This window comes from Myotis myotis, unplaced genomic scaffold, assembly GCF_014108235.1.
Source record: "Myotis myotis isolate mMyoMyo1 unplaced genomic scaffold, mMyoMyo1.p scaffold_m19_p_5, whole genome shotgun sequence".
Classification (NCBI taxonomy): Eukaryota; Metazoa; Chordata; class Mammalia; order Chiroptera; family Vespertilionidae; genus Myotis; species Myotis myotis.
The window spans coordinates 102,554,737-102,576,019 of record NW_023416357.1 but is presented as its reverse complement, the minus strand read 5'-3'; the positions used below and the strand labels follow the sequence as shown (position 1 = coordinate 102,576,019).

The 21,283-nt window shown below is 50.5% G+C and overlaps 2 protein-coding genes across 5 annotated transcripts in view; one reads left to right on the top strand and one right to left on the bottom strand.

Annotated features, from left to right (window-relative positions):
- The window catches only part of HAGH (hydroxyacylglutathione hydrolase), a 28,344-nt gene extending 14,671 nt beyond the window's left edge, over nucleotides 1-13,673 (bottom strand). For 2 of the 4 annotated variants that reach the window (XM_036308666.1, XM_036308665.1), the window contains exons 1-7: nucleotides 13,521-13,673; nucleotides 10,535-10,707; nucleotides 9,934-9,998; nucleotides 7,491-7,608; nucleotides 6,227-6,335; nucleotides 3,264-3,367; nucleotides 2,826-2,927 (exon numbers count right to left, since the gene is read on the bottom strand). In XM_036308666.1, coding sequence (XP_036164559.1) covers nucleotides 2,826-2,927; nucleotides 3,264-3,367; nucleotides 6,227-6,335; nucleotides 7,491-7,608; nucleotides 9,934-9,998; nucleotides 10,535-10,707; nucleotides 13,521-13,593 — 744 coding nt within the window. In that variant the 5' untranslated portion in view covers nucleotides 13,594-13,673. Of the gene's footprint in view, nucleotides 1-2,825; nucleotides 2,928-3,263; nucleotides 3,368-6,226; nucleotides 6,336-7,490; nucleotides 7,609-9,933; nucleotides 9,999-10,534; nucleotides 10,708-13,136; nucleotides 13,273-13,516 lie in introns of all 4 variants that reach the window. The other 2 variants (XM_036308667.1, XM_036308668.1) reach the window with 2 other exon arrangements.
- A 120-nt stretch (nucleotides 13,674-13,793) lies between these two features.
- Nucleotides 13,794-15,082, top strand: FAHD1 (fumarylacetoacetate hydrolase domain containing 1). The gene has a single exon (XM_036308669.1). It carries the CDS (start codon nucleotides 14,049-14,051, stop codon nucleotides 14,712-14,714), a length of 666 nt encoding a protein of 221 aa, XP_036164562.1. The 5' UTR covers nucleotides 13,794-14,048; the 3' UTR covers nucleotides 14,715-15,082.
- Nucleotides 15,083-21,283: the final 6,201 nt, after the last annotated feature.

The window sequence follows — 21,283 nt, the reverse complement described above, 5'->3', positions numbered from 1 at the left end:
TCCTGGTCAGGGCACATCCATGCAGAAGGCAGACAATCAGTGATTCTCTCTCATCATTGATGTTTCTATCTCTTTCCCCTTTTCCCTTCCTCTCTCTGAAATCAATAAAAAAACAAAACACACACATATAAAATAAAATGGAAAGGCAAGCCACAAACTGGGGGAAAATATTTGAGATCTATATATGAAAAAGACTTGTTTCCAGAATATACAAGAAATTCTTACAACTCAGTAAGAAGACAACCCAATTTTTTAACTGGACAAAAGATCTGAACTTATACTTCACACAAAAAGATGTATAAAAGACCAATAAGCACATGAAAAGACACTCAATTTACACCAGAGTAATGTAAATTTTAAAATCACAAGGATATACCACTACTCACCTATTAGAATGGCTAAAGTTTAAAATATCAACAACACAAAGCGTTTGTGAGCATATGGAGCAACTGCAACTTTTATGCATTACTATTGGGAATGCAAAATGGTAAAACCAAATGGAAAACAGTTTGGTAGTTTCTGAAAAGTTATACACTTACCATACAACCCAGCAATTTTACTCTTAGGCATGTTCCCACAAGCAGAAAATGTGTTCACACAAAGACTTGTACACAAACATTCATAGCAACTTTATTTATAATACTAAAACACTGGAAACAACCCACGTGTCCATCCAGAGATGAGTGGGTAAACAAACGATAGCATATCCATATGAGATGCTATGTAGAAATAAAACAAAAATGAATCCTAAAAACGTCATGTTGAGGAAAAGAGCCAGAGACATCAGAGTTATATGAAAGTCTAGGAAAGAATAATCCATAGTGACAAAGCAGACCAGTAGTTGGGAAACTGAATGGGAAGGAGCAAGGGAACTTTTGGGGGTAGTGTAAACGTCTTGTATTATGATTGTGTTGGGGGTTACACAGATGCATGTATTGTCAAAATTCATCCAACTATACAATGCTCACTTGGGTACTTTTCATTGTATGTAAATTACCCTTAATAAAATTTACTTTTAATAAAGCAGATAACCATGAAAAGAATGAGTTCAATCTGTATGAACTGATATGGAAAGAGTACCGAGACCCAGTATTAAGTGAAAAGAAACCCACAAAGCAATTATGTATAGGATAAATACAGGATAAGTTTTTCATTTTATTTATTTAATTATTTTGAATCTTTACCCAAGGATATTTTTTCCATTGATTTTTAGAGAGAGGGGAAGAGATAGGGAGAGACAGAGAGAAACAATGATGCGAGACAGACACATTGATTGATTGCCTCCCACATGCCCCCACCAGAGCCAGAAAGAAGCTTACAACTGAGGTACGTGTCCTTGATCAAAATTGAACCCAGGACCTTTCAGTCCGCAGGCTGACACTCTATCCACTGAGCCAAACCGGCTAGGGCTAGGATGAGTATTTTTTGCTTTTTGTTTTTTAAAAAATATATCTTTATTGATTTCAGAAAGGAAAGGAGAGAGAGAGAGAGAAACGTCAATGAGAAAGAATCATTGATCAGCTGCCTCCTGCATGCTCCCTACTGGGGATCGAGCCCACAACCTGGGCATGTGCCCTTGACTGGAATCAAACCCAGGACCCTTCAGTCCACAGGCACTCTATCCACTGAGCCAAACCAGCTAGGGCCAGGATGAGTTTTTTATATTAAGAAAAGTATTCATACATATGCAGTGTAAAAAAAAAATGAGATATTTATCAACTGTTTAAGATAGTATTTAAATTAAAAAATATATATTTTTATTGATTTCAGAGAGGAAGAGAGACAGAAACATCAATAATGAGAGCGAATCATTGATCAGCTGCCTCCTGCATGCTCCACACTGGGGATCAAGCCTGCAACCCGGGCATGTGCCTTTGACCAGAATCAAACCCGGGACCCTTCAGTCTGCAGGCCGATGTTCTATCCACTGAGCCAAACCAGCTAGGGCATACTTAAATTTTTATAGGTATTATAAGCCTACCCCCCACCCAAATTGATAAAGTTGCTTAACAAAACCAGGTTATTTATTAAAAAACAAAACAGAAAACTGTGTGAGGTAGCTTTACTCACTGAACTCAGCAAAAGGAGCTCCCCTAGACCTGAGGCTTCCCTTCCCAGGGTGTACGTTTCCTCGGTGACTGCAGTGGGAACCCTCTGCCTACCCAGAACATCTGTAGCTGTGTTTCCAAATCCCCCAGAAGCCCAGGACCATAAGCCAACCCCTGGGCTGAGCCAAGGAGCAAGTTTGGAGCCATAGTTGAAATAAATGCCTTTCAGTCAAACAGCCTCCAGAGCGAACAGCTGCCACACAGTCCTACCTGCTGCCCAGGACATGGGAAGTGGGCGGGGATCTGGCACTTAGGCTGCTGTGGAAACACAGACGCCCAGGCCCAGCCCAGACCCACTGAGTCAGGAAGGACCTGACAAGCCACCTGGTTCCTGCACAAAGCTGGGTGGGCACATGGTCAGCAAACTGCGGCTCACGAGCCACATGTGGCTCTTTGGCCCCTTGAGTGTGGCTCTTCCACAAAATACCACGTGCGGGCCCGCATGTACAATGCGATTGAAACTTCGTGGGCAATGCGCAAAAGTCGGTATTTTGTGAAAGAGCCACACTCAAGGGGCCAAAGAGCCGCATGTGGCTCGCAAGCCGCAGTTTGCCGACCACTAGCCTAAGGCCCCACTTGTTCTTGGCCCTGAGGAGCACTGGCTGCCCGCTCTGGAGATGATGCCTTGAGTGCCAGCAAGCCGGGCCCTACACAGGCCCAGGAAGTCCCTTCACAGCGACTGACACACAGGATGTGCCCACAGCATATCCCACTCACCTTGGCCCAGGCCAGTTTCTCCTGGATGGCGGTGTTGCTGGGCTCCACGTGGCGAGCGAACTTGAGGTTGTTGATGGTATATTCGTGGCCACAGTACACTCTCTGAGGAAAAAGCCAAACCCAGGGGCTCTGGAGAGACTCAATTAATCCCCCTCAACCTCTCAGAGATGGACCTCAAGGGCCCTGTGCTGGGCCAGTGACACCAGGGAGCGCGCCTTAGGATAGACACTTCTTGTGAGTATGTGAAGCAACAATAAAAACTACGTTTAGAGAAAACCCACGGTCCCAGAGAAATGCCCCGGCCCTCCCACTCTTCCTCACACACAGGGGTAGCCACAGGGGGCGAGAAGGGGTGCAGGACAGGAGGTCAGAGGACAGAGTGGGAGCAGGCCTGTCCTCACACCCCCAGCCAGGGAACGTGGCAGGGGCTTTGCCTACTGTGTCCGGAGGGAGCCGGCCCAGGACCTCGATCAGGGCTCTGTACATCTCATCCGCTGTCCCTTCAAAGAACTTCCCGCAGCCAGCCACAAACAAGGTGTCACCTGAAAGAGGACAGCCATGGAGGGTGAGGCCACCAGTAGGACACACCCCCTTGGGAGGCTGATGGTCCACCACTGGGCAATGCTGACCACCTGCTGTCCATGGGCTAAGTTCCACTTTGTTCCCTGAGCTGACTGGGGCCCAGCACAGATGTGTCCTCCACCTAGATAGCCGACAGAGCCCAAAGACAATCCACAGCTCTCAGCTCCCACCCACCCCAAAACTTCTCATGCAAGTCTCGCTCACCGGTACCACCAGCTCCCAACAGCTGCTCAAACCCAAACCTTAGGGTCATGCTGACTCCTCGCTTCACTGCCCAGTCCTGTTAGCTGTAGTGCCGAGACCCCCACACCCAGCACTTGTCCCCACCGGCCCAGTAGCCCCTTCCCAGGCTTGGCCTGTATCTTCCCTTCTCCCAGGCAGCCAGGGCCATCCTATGACACCTTCCATGATCTCATCGGGAACCCTCACCAAGGACCACAGCCCACAAGAGCCCTCGAGATTTGAATCTGCCACCTACAGATCATCCTTTCCTGACTCCATTTATTTTTGTCTTTTTTAAAATATATTTTTATTGATTTCAGTGAGGAAGGGAAAGGGAGAGAGACAGAGAAACATCAATGATGAGAGAGAATCATTGATCGACTGCATCCTGCACACCCCCTACTGGGGATTGAGCCCACAACCCAGGCATGCACCCTTGACTGGAATTGAACCCTGACCCTTCAGTCCGCAAGCCGATGCTCTATCCACTGAGCCAAACCAGCTAGGACCTGACACCGTTCTTTAGACAGTGTCCCTTCAGCAGACGCCTCCAGGTCTCTATGCACTGCTGCTTCCCTCCCCGAGTCTCGGCTCGGTTCCGTGCCAAGTGGAAACCACAGGCATCTGTTCTCCAGGCCCCTGTGGTGAGGACAGCCTGCGACCCCACGACATCAAGCAACATTCCTCTTCCATCAGCACCTGACAAGCCTCTTCTCTGGCCCGTCAGTGCCCAGTCCTGCCCACCACATCGCAGGGCCAAAGCCACACTCTTCCATGGGCTGTCACCTCCTCTGCTTACATCTTAGGGGGAGGGAGTGTGGCCCTGGGTCACTCAGACCTGGGCTCGAGGCCTGGGGCCACCAATAAGCCCACGTTCGCATGCTGCAGATTCCTTGGCTGCACACAAGGCCAGCTAGGGCCCTGCTGGACTGTCCTATTTCCCACACTGTTAGTCCCCACTGAGGACACCGTAGGATTTTTCACATTTTTATTATTGACGTGACCAATAAGACAATGTACTCCCTGCCAGCTGCTGTCACACAGAAAACAGTGACAACTTGTGCAGGACACAGTTCAGGTCTGTGTTTGCACCTTCCAAAGCGAGACTCAGCTTCTAACAGCAGTCCCCAGGGGCCCACCCATACCCCCACGTCCTGACAACTCTGAGAGGCAGGCACTTCCTTACCACCTGACAGATGGGCAGACTGATGTCCAGCAGAAACAGGAGTGTGATGTCCTGAGGGTTTGCCAGGCCAGGCACCGGGCACACTCCTCTCAACTCAGGCCTACACCACTCAGTAAGGACACTTTGCTCTCACCACACACACAGCTGAGACCACGTCAGGGCAGTGCACACGTGGCATGCGGGCCAATCTACCTATTCCACACCACAGTCAGACTTAGCCCACCATGAGGCCTGGGGCTGTCACAATGTGCCCAGGGACTAGTAACCTGACTCACAGCCCCACACCTCCATCACTGCAGTGAAGACACTGAAAACAGCTGCATATATTTTTAAAAACTGAGATCTGTGGATAATATTGGATTTGTAGAAAAGCTACAGAGGCCTCTTATGCACCCCTGACTCAGTTGGCATTTCCCTGGTGTATTTGTCGAAACTATAAGCCTGCATCCCTACATTGTTATTAACTAAAAACTCCACCCCGATTCAATGCACATTTGTCATTAACGCCCTTTTTCCGTGGCAGGATCCAGTCCAGGAGCCCATATTGCATTCAACATTGTATTTTTAAAAAAAACTTTCACTGTAGTTACAATATTATGATTATAGCTTACATTTCTGGAAGACACAGAGCTTACAAACAATTACATTCACCAAAATATTAGGGTGGCAGTAGGGCTCCATGGGGCCAACAGGCCTGCTTTTCACTGGGCACTCTCAACCATTACCATTCGTCTGTGGCCACTGGCTCATGCCACCTTAAACCTGGTTGTCACATGGCCGTTCTGCTCCACCGGTTTCCCAACCAGCATCAACATTCTTTCATTTCCTCAGCCCAGTGCTGGGATTAGCTTCACAAACCTCACTCAGGGCACAGCCTCCAGACTGCAGCCACTACCTTCTGAGCTTGTCAGGGCTGCCAGGCCGGCGCTCTCAGGATTGCTTTGTGTAGGAGACCTGGCCAAGGCTGGCGACTGATTTGCCAAACGTACTCGGCTCACAGCCCACGGAGGGATGCGCAGTGTGAGCACTCAGAAGGGCATCAGTTAGGCCCACATGAGGTGGGCCTGAGGCTCCCCACCCTGCCCACCTGGCAGCTGCTGCAGGTAGTGGTGGCTCAGGCTGCATCTCTACCAGGCAGTCTCTCAAGGAAAGGCTGGTCCCCAGGGCACCAGACAGTGGTCAGAGGGAAGCACAAAACCAGCCCCACCAGGAGGGGCTGCCTGCCTGTGTCCGCCCAGCCTGCCTGCCCCCATGTGTTTGAAGCTGAGCCCCAGGCTCTGCCCTAAGGACTGTGGTCCTCCTCTCAGCCCTGTGTAGTTTCAGGCAGAAAATGCTCAGCTTCTCCACTCCTGTGCCAAGAGGGTCTTTGCAAAGAACACCCAACCCCCAGCACACAAACCTGAACCCTCACCTGTAAACACAGCAGAGGGCTCGGAACTGCCGGGTTTGCTCACAAGGTAGCAGATGTGTCCAGAAGTGTGACACGGTGTCGACAGGCACTTGACATTGAGAGACCCCACCTGAAACAAAGCACACGCTGGCGAGTGCTCCTAGGGCTCACAAGCACACGGCCCGCTGGTCTCATGGGTCTCGCTCAGGCCCCACGCTTTCCACAGTGAGACATGGATCCTGCTGGTGACCATGAGACTCAGTCCTCAAGTGTGTTCCCAGGGGCAGGGACCACCCTAGAACCTGGTATTTGCTGATGTGCAAAACCAAAGGGGCTTCTTTTGTTTTCTCCCTCAAAATCAGCCACTGAATTAGGCACCTGCTAGAAAAGATGGTTTTGCTTCTTAGGTGTTTGGCCTTTTATTGTTTTTCTTCTCTGTCTCCCTCCTCCTCCCACCTCTTCACATAAAAACACACACACACACACACACACACACAAAAAAAAAAAAAAAAAAACAAAACAAAAAAAACCTGAAATAAAGATGAACCTCTGTATGACCTTTACCTGCATCACCAAATGCGGACATCTGGGGCATGTGCTCCCCACACTCACGCATTTCAAGTCACACACATCCTGACAAATCACCCCTAAACTCCAGCTGCATCTACTAAGAAAAGTGCATCCTCCTGCATAACCTCACTATCATCACATCCAAGACATTTAGCAACAGCATGAGCACATGATCCCATGTAGCGTCCATATTTAAATTTCCCATTAGCTCTAAGCTGTACCCTGCAGCTTCTTCTCTTATCTAGTCACCATCTGCACACTGATATGCCTGAGATGCAGAGGGGACTGCCCAGGCTCGGGCAGCCCCAAGAGCCCTCCAACCATCCACAGGTCAGGTTGTCTCCACAGCTAAGCCCTCATGGGCCCCTCTAGGACCCTGGGGAAACAAAGGGCACAGCCAGGTGGAGGAGGCAGTGTTCCCACCGTGCCCCCACCCCACACTATGCTCTAGGGCAGCTGTGGGCAAACTAAGGCCCGCGGGCCGGATCCAGCCCGTTTGAAATGAATAAAACTAAAAAAAAAAAAAGACCGTACCCTTTTATGTAATGATGTTTACTTTGAATTTATATTCGTTCACACAAACACTCCATCCATGCTTTTGTTCCGGCCCTCCGTCCGGTCCAGTTTAAGAACCCATTGTGGCCCTCGAGTCAAAAAGTTTGCCCACCCCTGGCCTAGGGCCTGACATCCATTTCCTTTGGGGTCCACTCCTCACCTGCAGTGTAGACAGGTGTGTGACCTTGTGAGTTAGGGCCCCAATCCGGTCATCGCCCCCGTACACCTTCAGTCCAGGCTCCAGCTTGACAAGCTTCTCATTCCCGCCAGCATGGTCCCTGGAAGCGGAAAAGACCTAGGGCTACTACTGATATGGAGGAGGTTTGCTTGCTTGTAAACCCTGCCCAAACAGAATTTTTATTTTCCTAGTTATGCTTCTCAGAAGTAGAAATGCATCTTCCAACACAGGAAACTGGCTTCTTGTCTGTCATTTGGCTCCACTGAAAAGAACGTCCTCAGGCACCCCATTCCCATGCCAGGCATTTCCGTGCCTCTGCCACAGCACTTCAAAAAGCAGGTCAGTTGCCGAGGCCGGTTTGGCTCAGTGGATGGAGCATCGGCCTGCGGACTGAGGGGTCCCGGGTTCGATTCCGGTCAGGGGCATGTACCTGGGTTGTGGGCAGTCCCCAGTGGGAGATGTGCAGGAGGCGGCTGATCGATGTTTCTCTCCCATCGATGTTTCTGGCTCTCTCTCTCCCTTCCTCTCTGTGAAAAATCAATAAAATATATAAAAAAAAAAAAAAAAAGCAGGTCAGTTACACCAGTGCTAGCTCAGCCGGGCCCTGAACACACTTGAAGAGCAGCCGTCCCAGGACAAGGCCAGGGCTTTCTGGTCACTACACATTCAACTGTGGACTCATCTGATGGGCCCAGAAACAGCAGGGCCAGGATAAAAGGAGGCTGGCCCTTTGCCCCTCTTCCCTCGGACTGTTACACGCTGGTCAGGGCCAACCCCTTGACCCGCTCACCCCCACCGATAAGTGGGAGGAGGCAGGGGCCACACCCTGGAGCTCAGTTTAGGGCCCGGTTCAGGGTTTATGTTCTGGCATAAACATAAGGTGCTGAGAAAATCCTCCAGAAAAGCGACACCTGAAGTGGGGATGACTTAGTGCGGGAGAGAGAAGCAAACTGTGCAAAGCTGAGGAACAGGGGTGCTTCCTGCAGCCACATGGAGGCCCGAGAGGCCCAAAGCACAGCACAGGCAGATTTCCCAAAAGCAAGAGTGGCTGCATCAAGTAGCTCAGGCCAAGGACAGGGCTGTAGACTCTGTCTGTAATTAGCACCTGATGTCCCAGAGACGCAGCAACTTAGATATATCAAGCCAGACATTTCCACCACTTAACAAACTGGCCAAACCACATGCATACCACTCCCAGTGAAAGGCCTCATTTTATTTCTGGGAGAAGAGGCTGGTGAAGCAGAGCTCCTACAGGCGAAATAATAGCAATGCTACGAGGACAGATTCATTCAAAGGTGTTAGCTGCACTCTAGCAGTTATTTGAGGGTGGGGAATCAGAGCCAAATACACATTATTATTATTTTTTTTTTTAGCTTTGAAGAACCTCAAAAGTTTCAAAAATCCCAAAGAAGGACCTTGGACATACAGCTCTAATCCTAAACCCAAACACAGGTGCTTTTTCATCATTTAGCCTTTAAATATAAAAATTAAAAAACCGCCGAACCGGTTTGGCTCAATGGATAGAGCGTCAGCCTGCAGACTGAAGGGTCCCAGGTTCGATTCCGGTCAAGGGCATGTACCTTGGTTGCGGGCACATCCCCCGTAAGGGGCGTGCAGGAGACAGCTGATCGATTTCTCTCATTGATGTTTCTAACTCTCTATCCTTCTCCCTTCTCTGTAAAAAAATCAATAAAATATATTTTTAAAAAAAAATTAAAAAAACCACACACAACCTCTCCAAATATGGCTGTTGGTTTTAAAAACACTGATGTCTAGTCTAGTTTTTTGCCTAACATTGAGGCCAACATCTCATCACACAAGCCCAAGGGCTTTCAAAGGCACTGCTGGAGGTCGTCTCATGGCAGAAGGATCCACAGCACAAGCATCTCCCCACAGAACCCCCAAGTTACCAGACCCCATCAAGGGCCAAGGGGCTAGGGCAGCCGTGGGCAAACTACGGCCCGCGGGCCGGATCCGGCCCATTTGAAAGGAATAAAACTAAAAAAAAAAAGACCGTACCCTTTTATGTAATGATGTTTACTTTGAATTTATATTAGTTCACACAAACACTCCATCCATGCTTTTGTTCCGGCCCTCCGGTCCAGTTTAAGAACCCATTGTGGCCCTCGAGTCAAAAAGTTTGCCCACCCCTGGCCTAGGGCCTGAAGACCAAGGGGATCGGGCAGCAGCACAGAGGCTGACACCCGAAGCCTCCTCAGAATCCTACTGGAGGCAGGCCCTCAGCTGCACAGTGGTCACAGCTGTGGGGGCACAAGTGACTCAGACTGCCAGCTGCGGGAGGGCCCAGAGAGCCGGTGAGAACCCCACCCAACCCCACCCTCAGGGTGTGCCTGGCAGGGAGCCATCAGGCCTAATCAGCTCTGCTGGCCTGGAAGAAGCTCAGCCTCTGGAGGGGAGCACTTACCAATGGTGGTGCGTGGTGAGCACTGTAGTCAGCTTCACGCCGTGCTTTTTTGCCATCTCTACAACCTGTAACCAAACGTGAAGCAGGACAGAGGCCACCGTCACACTACAAGCGCTGGCTCGCCAGCCCGCAAGGTGGGGTGCCCACCGGAACTCAGGGTGTGCCAGGAATGGCCGGACTCCATCCGGACCCTGCCAACTCGGCCTAACTTCGGTAGAGCAGGGTGACAGTGGCCTTTCTCTCTCTTGATGCACTTGGCAATTCAGCACCCCCCCCCCCCCCAAGACCTCTCCAAGCCCCTCTGGTCAAGGGCACAAAGCCTCAAGGAAGAGTAGACAATACCAAGTACAGCTCCTACCTCTCTGCCCAAGGACTTAACAGACACAAGGCCTTATCTTTCCACAGCAAAGCGTCTGGTCACCCCCACCCCTTTCATTGGCCCTTTGCCCCAATAACAGTGGCTGGGCACTAGTTAAATTGTTTGTAAAAAAAAAAAAAGAAATAGATTAATTTCTAGTTAGCTTCAGCCAAGTGCAAGAACAAGGAGGTTATCACACCCATCAGAGGATGAAGAACTGTTTGCCGGGGACACACCTCCCACCTTCTGGGGTTGCACTGGGTCCACAATGGCGGCCTCCTTGGTATCATCATCGATGATCAGGTACATGTAGTTGTCGGTCAGGGCAGGCAATAACTCAACCTTCATGGCGTCCTGTTCCACGGTCAAGCTCTTCCTCAAATCTGTGTGATGGAGGAGTCCCAGCTGGGCCAGACCTGAAGAAGAATGCAGTTTTGGTCAGTGTTCACGTGAGGCCACATCAGGCAGAGACTTCAAATCAAGCCTCAATGACGCAGCAATAGGGGCGTCCTGGGATGTGACATCCCAGAGCCACATGCAGTGAGCATCCAAGCAGAGGCTCACCCTGCAGGGTTTTCTAAATTCCTTTGAAAGAGAAGAGAATATTCTCATTTAACCACATCAGTAAGAAAATCTAGAAAACAATTCATATTCATGGAAATCAGCTCTTTCAGATTTATGATCTGAATATTTTCAACAATGAAACTCCTATTATTCAATCTAAAAATTCATGGAGGCCCTTAAGCCTTAGCATAAAAGGGATTAAAACTGTTTAACAGAGGGCGAGAGAAGGCAGCCATGAAATTCTGGGGTATGTGCTGGGATAGGGCCTCTCCCCAAAGGGATCCAGAAAGCAGGGAGCACTGACTGACTAACAGACAGGCCATGTCTCCAGGGGCCATCGAAAACAGATTCAGCCTTTTCTGCCATGGCCAGGGAAACTGCCTGAACTGTCGCTTTAATGATCGCACACAGATATCCGATGCCCTCTTTCCTTTGACAACTAGCTGGGCATTTGCCAGACCCTTCTCCTCATGCAGAGAAGAACAAACATTTTTTTTAAAAATATATTTCATTGATTTTTTACAGAGAGGAAGGGAGAGGAGATAGAGAGTTAGAAACATCGATGAGAGAGAAACATCGATCAGCTGCCTCCTGCACATCTCCTACTGGGGATGTGCCCGCAACCCAGGTACATGCCCTTGACCAGAATCGAACCTGGGACCCTTCAGTCCGCAGGCCGACGCTCTATCCACTGAGCCAAACCGGCTTCGGCCGAACAAACATTTTTGTATGATCAAGTTTGTGATGTTCCACCAGCTATCTGAGACCCAGTGTTACCTGAGCCTGACGACTATACTACACAAGGCAGTGCGTGTATTGCGGGTGCGGGCGGGAGGCGGGCAGAAGGACAGAAACAAAACTCCATGAGTCTGGAAGCATTCTCCCCAACGGGGGGCCCCATTTTTGTATTTCCCAGAGAACATTATCCACTCTGCCCAGGTAAAGAAGAGACCGTTATTTACAATTGGTGCTAGGGAACCTGGGGAAGATGCTATTATCTCTAAGCAAAGAATTCATCTGGTCCAATCACCACCAGAAACCTTATTCCTTTACCAAAAATTATATAACCTAGGCCACCACAGCCTGAGAAGTGGTTTGCAACTGTGACCTTTGTGTAACCACAGTGTATGGACCTGCAGCCTATGGTCTGGGCCAAGTCCTGAGACATGTTTTGTTTGATTTCTTTTGTTGTTGTTTTTTTTTTAAATATATTTTATTGATTTTTTTTACAGAGAGGAAGGGAGAGAGACAGAGAGCTAGAAACATCAATCAGCTGCCTCCTGCACATCCCCCACTGGGGAAGTGCCCACAACCCAGGCACATGCCCCCGACCAGAATCGAACCCGGGACCCCTCAGTCCGCAGGCCGACGCTCCATCCACTGAGCCAAACCGGCTTCGGCTTGATTTCTTTTGAATGAGACCCGTCCTTCCGCATGGCATCAACTCCTGGCAATTCCCTACAGTCCCACTTTCAACAGCTGCCCGACCCCTGACACAAACCCTCAGCCTTGACACTGTGATGCGTTTTCCTAAAGGGCAAACAACAGTCAACAGAGCCAAATATCAACAGTACAACGATTGAAATTTCTTTTGGGAGCCAAATTTTTTAAACTTAAACTATATAGGTAGGTACATCATTATTAACTTAATTAGGGTACTCCTAAGGCTTAGGAAGAGCCACACACAAGGGGCCAAAGAGCCACATGTGGCTCTCGAGCCGCAGTTTGCCGACCACGGGCCTAGGTAATGCCCTCCTGTCAGTTAGGTGACTGCTAACCAGGTCCCAGAGACCGCCCCTACTGCTAATCAGCCAGGTAAAATATCAGGAAATAAGGAAAAGGAGATTTCAAAATAAAGGCCAAACTATTCCGACAAAGCAAGAGGTTAGCATCTGATCTGACAGCTGGAAGAGCAGGCCCTTGGAGGCCAGGGTGCGCAATGCCTCTCATTTCAGAGGCACCGATGGAAACACAGCGAGGGAGGGCCAGGGTCCCACGGCCACGGGACCAGGCATTGCTCCAGGGCTCGCCCCTGTGTCATCACTTTAGATTCCGTGCCTCGGTTCCACTTGACAACCAAAACTCAGGTGATTTACTTAGAACATAACATTTTCTGGGGCTCTCGGCAGTCACATCACCCTCGGGCATTAGAGATACGGGATTTGTGGGGTGGGGGTACGGAAATATGAGGGAAACCCCCGCACCGCCCAGCGCCAAGGAACTGAGGGCTGCCGGCTGACCGCGGGGGGCCGGCCCGTGCGCTGGGAGCCCGGCTCCTTACCTAGCACCAGCCTTCAGCACCCTCAGCGGATCAGCGACCCGCTCTGTCTTCTGCCCTCTCACAGCCTGACCCAACTGCTGTGCAGCTTTCGAACCCAACTGGCCTGCCCGCCGCCGTCAGCGAGGGTTAAAGTCCTCTGTCAATAAAGAACAGCGTCAGGCGTCAGGCGTCGGCCGCCGCACCGGCGCGGGCCAGCGGGCTGCGTCCACGCCCAACGCCCGGCTGCGGGCCGCCGGCGCCTCTGGGACGCCTCGGGAGCGCAGGTGGCCTAACTGCCGTTCCCGGCGATGACACTCGCCAGGACCCTCGGGCCTGACTAGTCCCCGCCCCCGGCCCCTGCCGCTGTCAGCCCTGCCCCGGCCCAGCCGGCCCGGACCCACCTACCCAGGCCGCGGCGGACACAAGCGGCTCCCAGTGCGGTGAGACTGCAGCGGCCGAGCAGCCGGCTCAGCACCATGACCGGGGCGGAGAGCGGGCGGCAGTGCGAGGCGTGGGCGGGCAGCACACCCGGCGTCCGCGAGTCGCGGCCAATCAGTGCCTGTCTCGAGCCCCCACCCCACTTGCCGACCAATCAGAGCTCGATTCCCAGTCCTGCCCGCCGCACGGCCAATCAGCGCTCGCGTCCAAACCGTGCCCACTCCCCGCGAACGAGAATCAAGGAAGCGGCCGCAGCTAAAAAGCGACGTTAGCGCCTCCGTTCTTTCCGGGGACCAGGCCAGCGCTCCAGAGGCGGCCACTGGACAGCGGTTCACCCGAGGCCGAGCTCCGCGACTTCGGCGGAGCACAAAGCCGAACGGGCGGTCGCGGACGGGATTGCGCGCGGAGACAGTTCGTCCCCTCGGCGTAGCCGTAGACGTCAGGGGACCCGTCCCGGCCGAATCCACGTGACTCTAGGGGCGCCTAGCTGGAGCCATGGCGGTTTCCAGGCCGCTGTCCCGCTTCTGGGAGTGGGGTAAGAATATCGTGTGCGTGGGCCGGAACTACGCGGACCACGCCAAGGAGATGGGGAGCGCGGTGCTTAGCGAGCCCGTGCTCTTCCTGAAGCCGTCCACCGCCTATGCCCCCGAGGGCTCGCCCATCCTCATGCCCGCCTACAGCCGCAACCTGCACCACGAGCTCGAGCTGGGCGTGGTGATGGGCAAGCGAGGCCGCGCCGTCCCGGAGGCCGACGCCATGGACTACGTGGCCGGCTATGCCCTGTGCCTGGACATGACCGCCAGGGACGTGCAGGATGAATGCAAGAAGAAGGGGCTACCCTGGACCCTGGCCAAGAGCTTCACCACCTCCTGCCCCGTCAGCGCGTTCGTGCCCAAAGAGAAGGTCCCTGACCCTCACAACCTGAAGCTCTGGCTCAAGGTCAATGGAGAACTACGGCAGGAGGGTGAGACGTCTTCCATGATCTTTACCATCCCCTACATCATCAGCTACGTTTCTAAGATAATGGCCTTGGAAGAAGGAGATATTATCTTGACCGGGACGCCGAAGGGAGTTGGCCCTGTTAAAGTAAACGATGAGATCCAAGCGGGCATACACGGGGTCGTCAGTATGAGATTTAAGGTGGAAAAGCCAGACTATTGAGTCTATACAAAGCACCCTAATTTCTTAAGTTTCAGAAGAGAAGGGAGTTGGACTGAAGCAAGCAAAGGTTATTAAAAGTGACTCCTTTAAAAATAAATCAAATTTTAAAGATGATTTGATTGGGTTGCTGTGTCTCAACTCAGGGAAGATAAGAACTCCGAGAAAAACATGCTCTAGAACAGCCGATCAGAAATGGAAAGGAGAAAGGAATGCCTGTCTGTCTTCTAGGAAACAAACAGAAGAAAGTATTTGTGATGTCTCCATGAGGCATGAAATGTTCAGAAGACTTTCCTAAAACTGGACTGGAAAAGACTTTTCAGTGAGTCATTCTGGGATCAGTAGTTCAATAATTAAAATATGCAAAGGGAGTTGAAAAGCATGTTTCAAATGAATGTTTCCCACATTTCCTTGATCATGGTAATCATCTGAAGGTATTTGTAAAAAAAATATTTCCAAATTACTGGCCCATACTGGGCCCACTGTATTAACAGAATTAATCTCCAGCACTCCATGTGATTCTTATGAAATGTGGAAAAACACTACTCCACATATTTTAATTTAAAATTTTATTTAATAAGTTAATGAATGACAACCTCACTCGTTTGTACCCTGGCTCATAGATTCTGAGTTTAAGAGAGAATTTTGAGCCTGGCTGATATAGCTCAGTGGTTGAGTGTCGCCCAGATTGCCCACTGGATCTCCAGTAGGGGGCGTGCAGAAGGCAATTTATCAATGTTTCTATCCCTCTCCCTCTCTAAAATAAAAATACATTTTTAAAAAAAGATAATTTTGAAATTACTGTTTTTAAATAAATATGCTGGGTGTTGTGTGGACTAAAAATCTTTCCCCTAATAGTGGCTAGGAGGGATGCTTTCTTTTTAAAGGACTTCAGACCTTGGTCACACTGACCTTTGGCCTGGTGAGACTGTGCTTTATTAACAGTTCATCAGCATCTCTACCTCCTGACCAGAAATAAGCAGGCTTCAGGGAAGTTAAGTGGTATAGGTGCTACTTTTGCTTTAACCTGCACGCTTCTTCAAAAAAAGGGTAGGCAAGATGACAGCATAGCTATCAGACTGCTGGTGGAGGCATTTTAGGCTCAGGCAGAGCCTCCTACTATAGTGTAAACAGAAGATACCTGCTGGCCCTTGAAAGCTTCGCACACCTAATTTAATAATAGTTAACATTGAGCCTTAGTATTGCTAGATACTGTGTGCCAAGAGTTGTCTATGTTTTATTTACCCCTCAACAAAGCTGTGATGTTGGTATTACTACTGTCCCTGTTATACAGGGATGAAAATATAGAGTTAGAGGTTAAGCTAGCCTGGCTCTACAGTCACTCACTGAGTGACAGGCCCAGATGTAACCCAGATATCCCAAGACCTGAACCTAAACGAATGCAGGATGCATCTTTTAAATAGATATATAAAAAGATTCAAATGTTTAGGTATTATGCAACCCCCATGTTTAAATTATAATTTACTATGGAGTATAATTTACTCCATACTATTTTCCACAGTGGCTGCACCAGTCTGCATTCCCACCATAAGTGGATTTATTAAATATCATGCTATCTTTTTATCAAGTTTCTTTTTTAATTGCTTAAGCAATACATGTTTATTACAGAAGAGTTAGAAAATATGGTTATGAAGAAAACCCCAAATACTCAAAATTTCATCTGCTCAGAGACAGCCAAAGTTAAGTATTTAGTATACAGTTTTCTAAATCTAGATGTAAGTTTATTATTTGTTCATATCGCACAATTTTATAACCTAGTTTTTTTCACCATATATTGTGACTATCCATCCATGTTAGTCTGCACATTTCTGCAGTACTATTTTCAGTGACTGCATAAGATTCTGAAGTTAGTCCTTCATTTTTAATCATTGAGATTGTTTCTAATTATTTGCTAGCAGAATCAGCACATTTATTATTTCCTTTGGCTAGGTTCCCATAAGGAAAAGAGTTGAATCAAGGGTGTGCTCATATTGAAAGTGTATTGGTCCAGGTAGCAGATACAAGGTTCAGCTGAGACAGTTCTATCAAATTCAGACTTGAAAGCAAACCAAAGATATGAGCTGGAGCCATGTTCACATATAGCTCCCTTGGGTGGCATAAGCCAGCACCCAGAAAATGTACGCTGCCCCTGAGGTCATTGTTTATCACAATGGTTCATTAGCTTTGTCACAAACAGCTGACAACAGCATTGTGGGTGTCACATACAAAGTCCTTGGTTGCAAGTATCAAAAACTGAGAGATTCACCAATTCCTACAAATTCTGATATTGATAAAATACAATAATCCTAGCACCTAGAACAGGGGTCCTCAAACTTTTTAAACAGGGGGCCAGTTCACTGTCCCTCAAACCGTTGGAGGGCTGGACTATAGTTTTAAAAAAAACCATGAACAAATTCCTATGCACACTGCACATATCTTATTTTGAAGTAAAAAAAATGGGAAAAAATACAATATTTGTATTTGCATGTGGCCCGCGGGCCGTAGTTTGAGGACCTCTGACCTAGAAGGTACATTTTCCCCCTAACTTTTATTTTGCATAAATTTAAACCTAATAAAAAGTTGAAAGTCTAATATAACAAACTATATATATGTATACCAGAGGCCCTGTGCACGAATTTGTGCACAGGTAGGGTCTGGCCCGCCCAATCAGGGTATATTGGCCACTGGCCAGGGAGAGGGGACGTCGGAAGTTGGCCAGCTGACTCCGCCCCCTGGTCGAGCTCCCAGTCAAGGGGACATTTTGCATGTTAGCCTTTTATTATATAGGATGTGTGTGTGTGTGGTTGTGTGTATACATATATATTAGTATATGTATACATGGGGTGGGCAAAAGTAGGCTTACAGTTGTGAGTACACAAAACTATTTTTGTTTTATTATTAATTACTAGAGGCCCGGTGCACAAAAATTTGTGCACTCGGGGGAAGGGGGGGGTCCCTCAGACTGGCCTGTGCCCTCTTGCAGTCTGGGACCCCTCGGGAGATAACGACCTGCTGGCTTAGGCCTGCTCCCGGGTGGCAGAGGGCAGGCCCAATCCCTAGGTGCAGCCCCTGGTCGGGCTCAGAGCAGGGCCAATTGGGGAGTTGGGGCGCCTTCCCCTGTCATGCACAGAGCAGGGCAGATTGGGAGGTTGCGATGCCACCCTCAGTCACGCTCAGGGTAGGGCCAATTGGGGGGTTGGGGCACCGCCCCCTGTCACACTCAAGGCAGGGTCGATGGGGAGGTTGTGGCGCCACCCCCTGTCACGCACAGAGCAGGGCCCATCAGGGGGGTTGGGGCTTCATACCCTATCATGCACAGAGCAGGGTCAATCAGGGGATTGGGGAGCTCCCCCCTGTCATGCACAGAGCAGGGCCGATCAGGGGGTTGAGGAGCTCCCCCCATCACTCACAGAGTAGGGCCGATAGGGGAGTTGGGGCACCGCCCCCTGTCACACTCAGGGCAGGGCGGATCAGGGGGTTGGGGCACCGCCCTCTATCACCCACAGAGCAGGGCCGATCAGAGGGTTGGGTCGCCGCCACTGTCACACTCAGGGCAGGGCAGATGGGGAGGTTATGACTCTACCCCAGCACACACAGAGCAGGGCCTGTGGGGAGTGGGGGTTGGGGCGCCGCCCTCTATCACTGATCAGGTGGTTGGGACGCCGCCACTGTCACACTCAGGGCAGGGCCAATGGGGAGGTTATGGCTCTACCCCATCACACACAGAGCAGGGCCCGTGGGGGGAGAGGGGGGTTGGGGCGCCGCCCTCTAACACCCACAGAGCAGGGCTGATCAGGTGGTTGGGGCACCGCCACTCTCATACTCAGGGCAGGGCCAATGGGGAGGTTATGGCTCTACCCTGTCACACACAGAGCAGGGCCCGTGGGGGGCGGGGGGGTTGGGGCCCCGCCCCCTGTCACACACAGAGCCTCAGGGTGATCGGGGTTTGGGCGCTGCCCCCTGTCACGCTGATCCCGGTGCTGGGAGGCATATTACCCTTTTACTATATAGAATAGAGGCCTGGTGGGGCTGGCTGGTTTGCCCTGAAGGGTGTCCTGGATCAGGGTGGGGGTCCCCACTGGGGTGCCTGGCCGGTCTGGGTGAGGGGATGATGGCTGTTTGCAGCTGGTCACACACCCTTCAGGGTGGGGGTCCCCATTGGGGTGCCTGGCCAGTCTGGGTGAGGGGATGAGGGCTGTTTTCAGGCTGGCGGGTGACTGAAGCTCCCAACCACTCCTTTTTTTCTTTTTTATTCTGGGCCAGCTTTAGCTCTGAGGCCTCCGCTGCTGAAAACAGGTTTCTGGCCTTTGTTTACCGTCTGTATTTGATACAATCCGCTGAGTAAAGCAGGTTTCTGGGGTTTTTTTAGCTTCTTTATTCGCAACATAGTTGCTTAGAGTTGCAGCTGAGAGGCCGGCAAGTCAGGCGGGGAACGTTGGAGTTCTCCGTCACTGAAGCAAGCAAGCCTCCCTGTTCGCATCAGCTGCCTGGCTGCTGGCCGCCATCTTGGCTGCCAGTTAATTTGCATATCTCGGCCCTACTCTGTGAGTGACAGGGGGATTAGCCAATGGGAAGGGTAGCGGTCGTACGCCAATTACCATGTTTCTCTTTTATTAGTGTAGACTAGAGGCCCGGTGCACAAAAATTTATGCACTCAGGGGGAAGGGGGGGTCCCTCAGACCGGCCTGTGCCCTCTCGCAGTCTGGGACCCCTCAGGAGATAACGACCTGCTGGCTTAGGCCTGCTCCCGGGTGGCAGAGGGCAGGCCCAATCCCTAGGTGCAGCCCCTGGTCAGGCTCAGAGCAGGGCCAATTGGGGTGTTGGGACGCCGCCCCGTCATGCACAGAGCAGGGCAGATTGGGAGGTTGTGATGCCACCCTCAGTCACGCTCAGGGTAGGGCCGATTGGGGGGTTGGGGCATTGCCCCCTGTCACACTCAAGGCAGGGTCGATGGGGAGGTTGTGGCACCACCCCCTGTCACGCACAGAGCAGGGCCAATCAGGGGGTTGGGGCACTGCCCCCGTCACACACAGAGCAGGGCCCATCAGGGGGTTGGGGCACCGCCCTCTATCACCCACAGAGCAGGGCTGATCAGGGGGTTGGGGCGCCGCCACTCTCACACTCAGGGCAGGGCCGATGGGGAGGTTATGGCTCTATCCCATCACACACAGAGCAGGGCCCGTGGGGGGGGTGGGGTTGGGGAGCTCCCCCCTATCAGGCACAGAGCAGGGCTGCTCAGGGGGTTGGGGCCCCGCCCCCTGTCACATACAGAGCCGCAGGGCAATCAGGGGGTTTGGGTACTGGCCCCTGTCACGCTGATCCTGGTGCCGGGAGGCATATTACCCTTTTACTATATAGGGTAGAGGCCTGGTGCATGGGTGGGGCGGGCTGGTTTGCCCTGAAGGGTGTCCTGGATCAGGGTGGGGGTCCCCACTGGGGTGCCTGGCCAGTCTGGGTGAGGGGCTGAGGGCTGTTTTCAGGCTGGGAGTGACTGAAGTTCCCAACCACTCCTTATTTTCTTTTTTTCTTTTTTTTTTATTCTGGGCCAGCTTTACCTTGAGGCTTGGCTCCAGCTCTTAGGCCTCCGCGGCTGAAAGTAGGTTTCTGGCCTTTGCTTACAATGTTGCGAATCTGCTGGCTGAAGTCCGGCGGTATTTGTTACAATGTTTCTTAAACTGCCCGCTCAGAGGCCTGCAGCCGCAGGCGGGCAACGTTGGTTTCCTCCAACGATCCTCTGTCACTGAGGCAAGCAAGCCTCATGTTAGTTTCAAGATGCCTGGCTGCCGGCTGCCATCTTGGCTGACAGTTAATTTGCATATCTCGATGATTAGCCAATGAAAAGGGTAGCGGTCGTAAGCCAATTATTATGTTTCTCTTTTATTAGTGTAGATTGTATTATTTCCCATACAAACAACTAAACCTACTTTGCCCCACCCTGTGTGTGTGTGTTTGTGTATCTCAGTTCTCTAACTTAATTCATCCGGAAGGCTGTTTGAGAAGCAATTTGTTCGAAAACAATTGGTTTTTCCTCATTGGAAATAATGTAAATTGAATAATCCATTCCAGACCTCAGCATGATTCTTTGTTTTAACCTTTCTTATATACAGTACATTTCTAATGCGCTGTTTAATCTATAAATAAACACTTTTCTTAAATTTGCTGAACTACCCGCTACTAGCCTTAAATGAATCACCTTCAGCACTCATTCCAGGAGTGTCTTTCAGGTCAGCATGTAGTACCTTTGCTTGTTCATATATCACTGCCTCCAAGCTGGCCAACTGCTTTCCATTTATTCAAATCAACTGTTTTTCTACCTCTTCAATTGCCTGTGATCCTTGTTTCTTTTGAACCCTTAGTAACACTAGCATTCTTGATGGCCTTTTTATGTTTTAAAATTGAGCTAATCGATTTTGCCAACAAAAGCATTTTCTCCTTTGTTTGTTGCCTGAGAAGCTTTTTGTCATGCTGAAGTATCAGCATGAAAGGGTTGTCAGTTTGGTTAGACAGAGACACCACTAGTATTTCTGTGAATAGCTTGGAGAACTGAATTGTTTGCCACGGGGAAACATTTG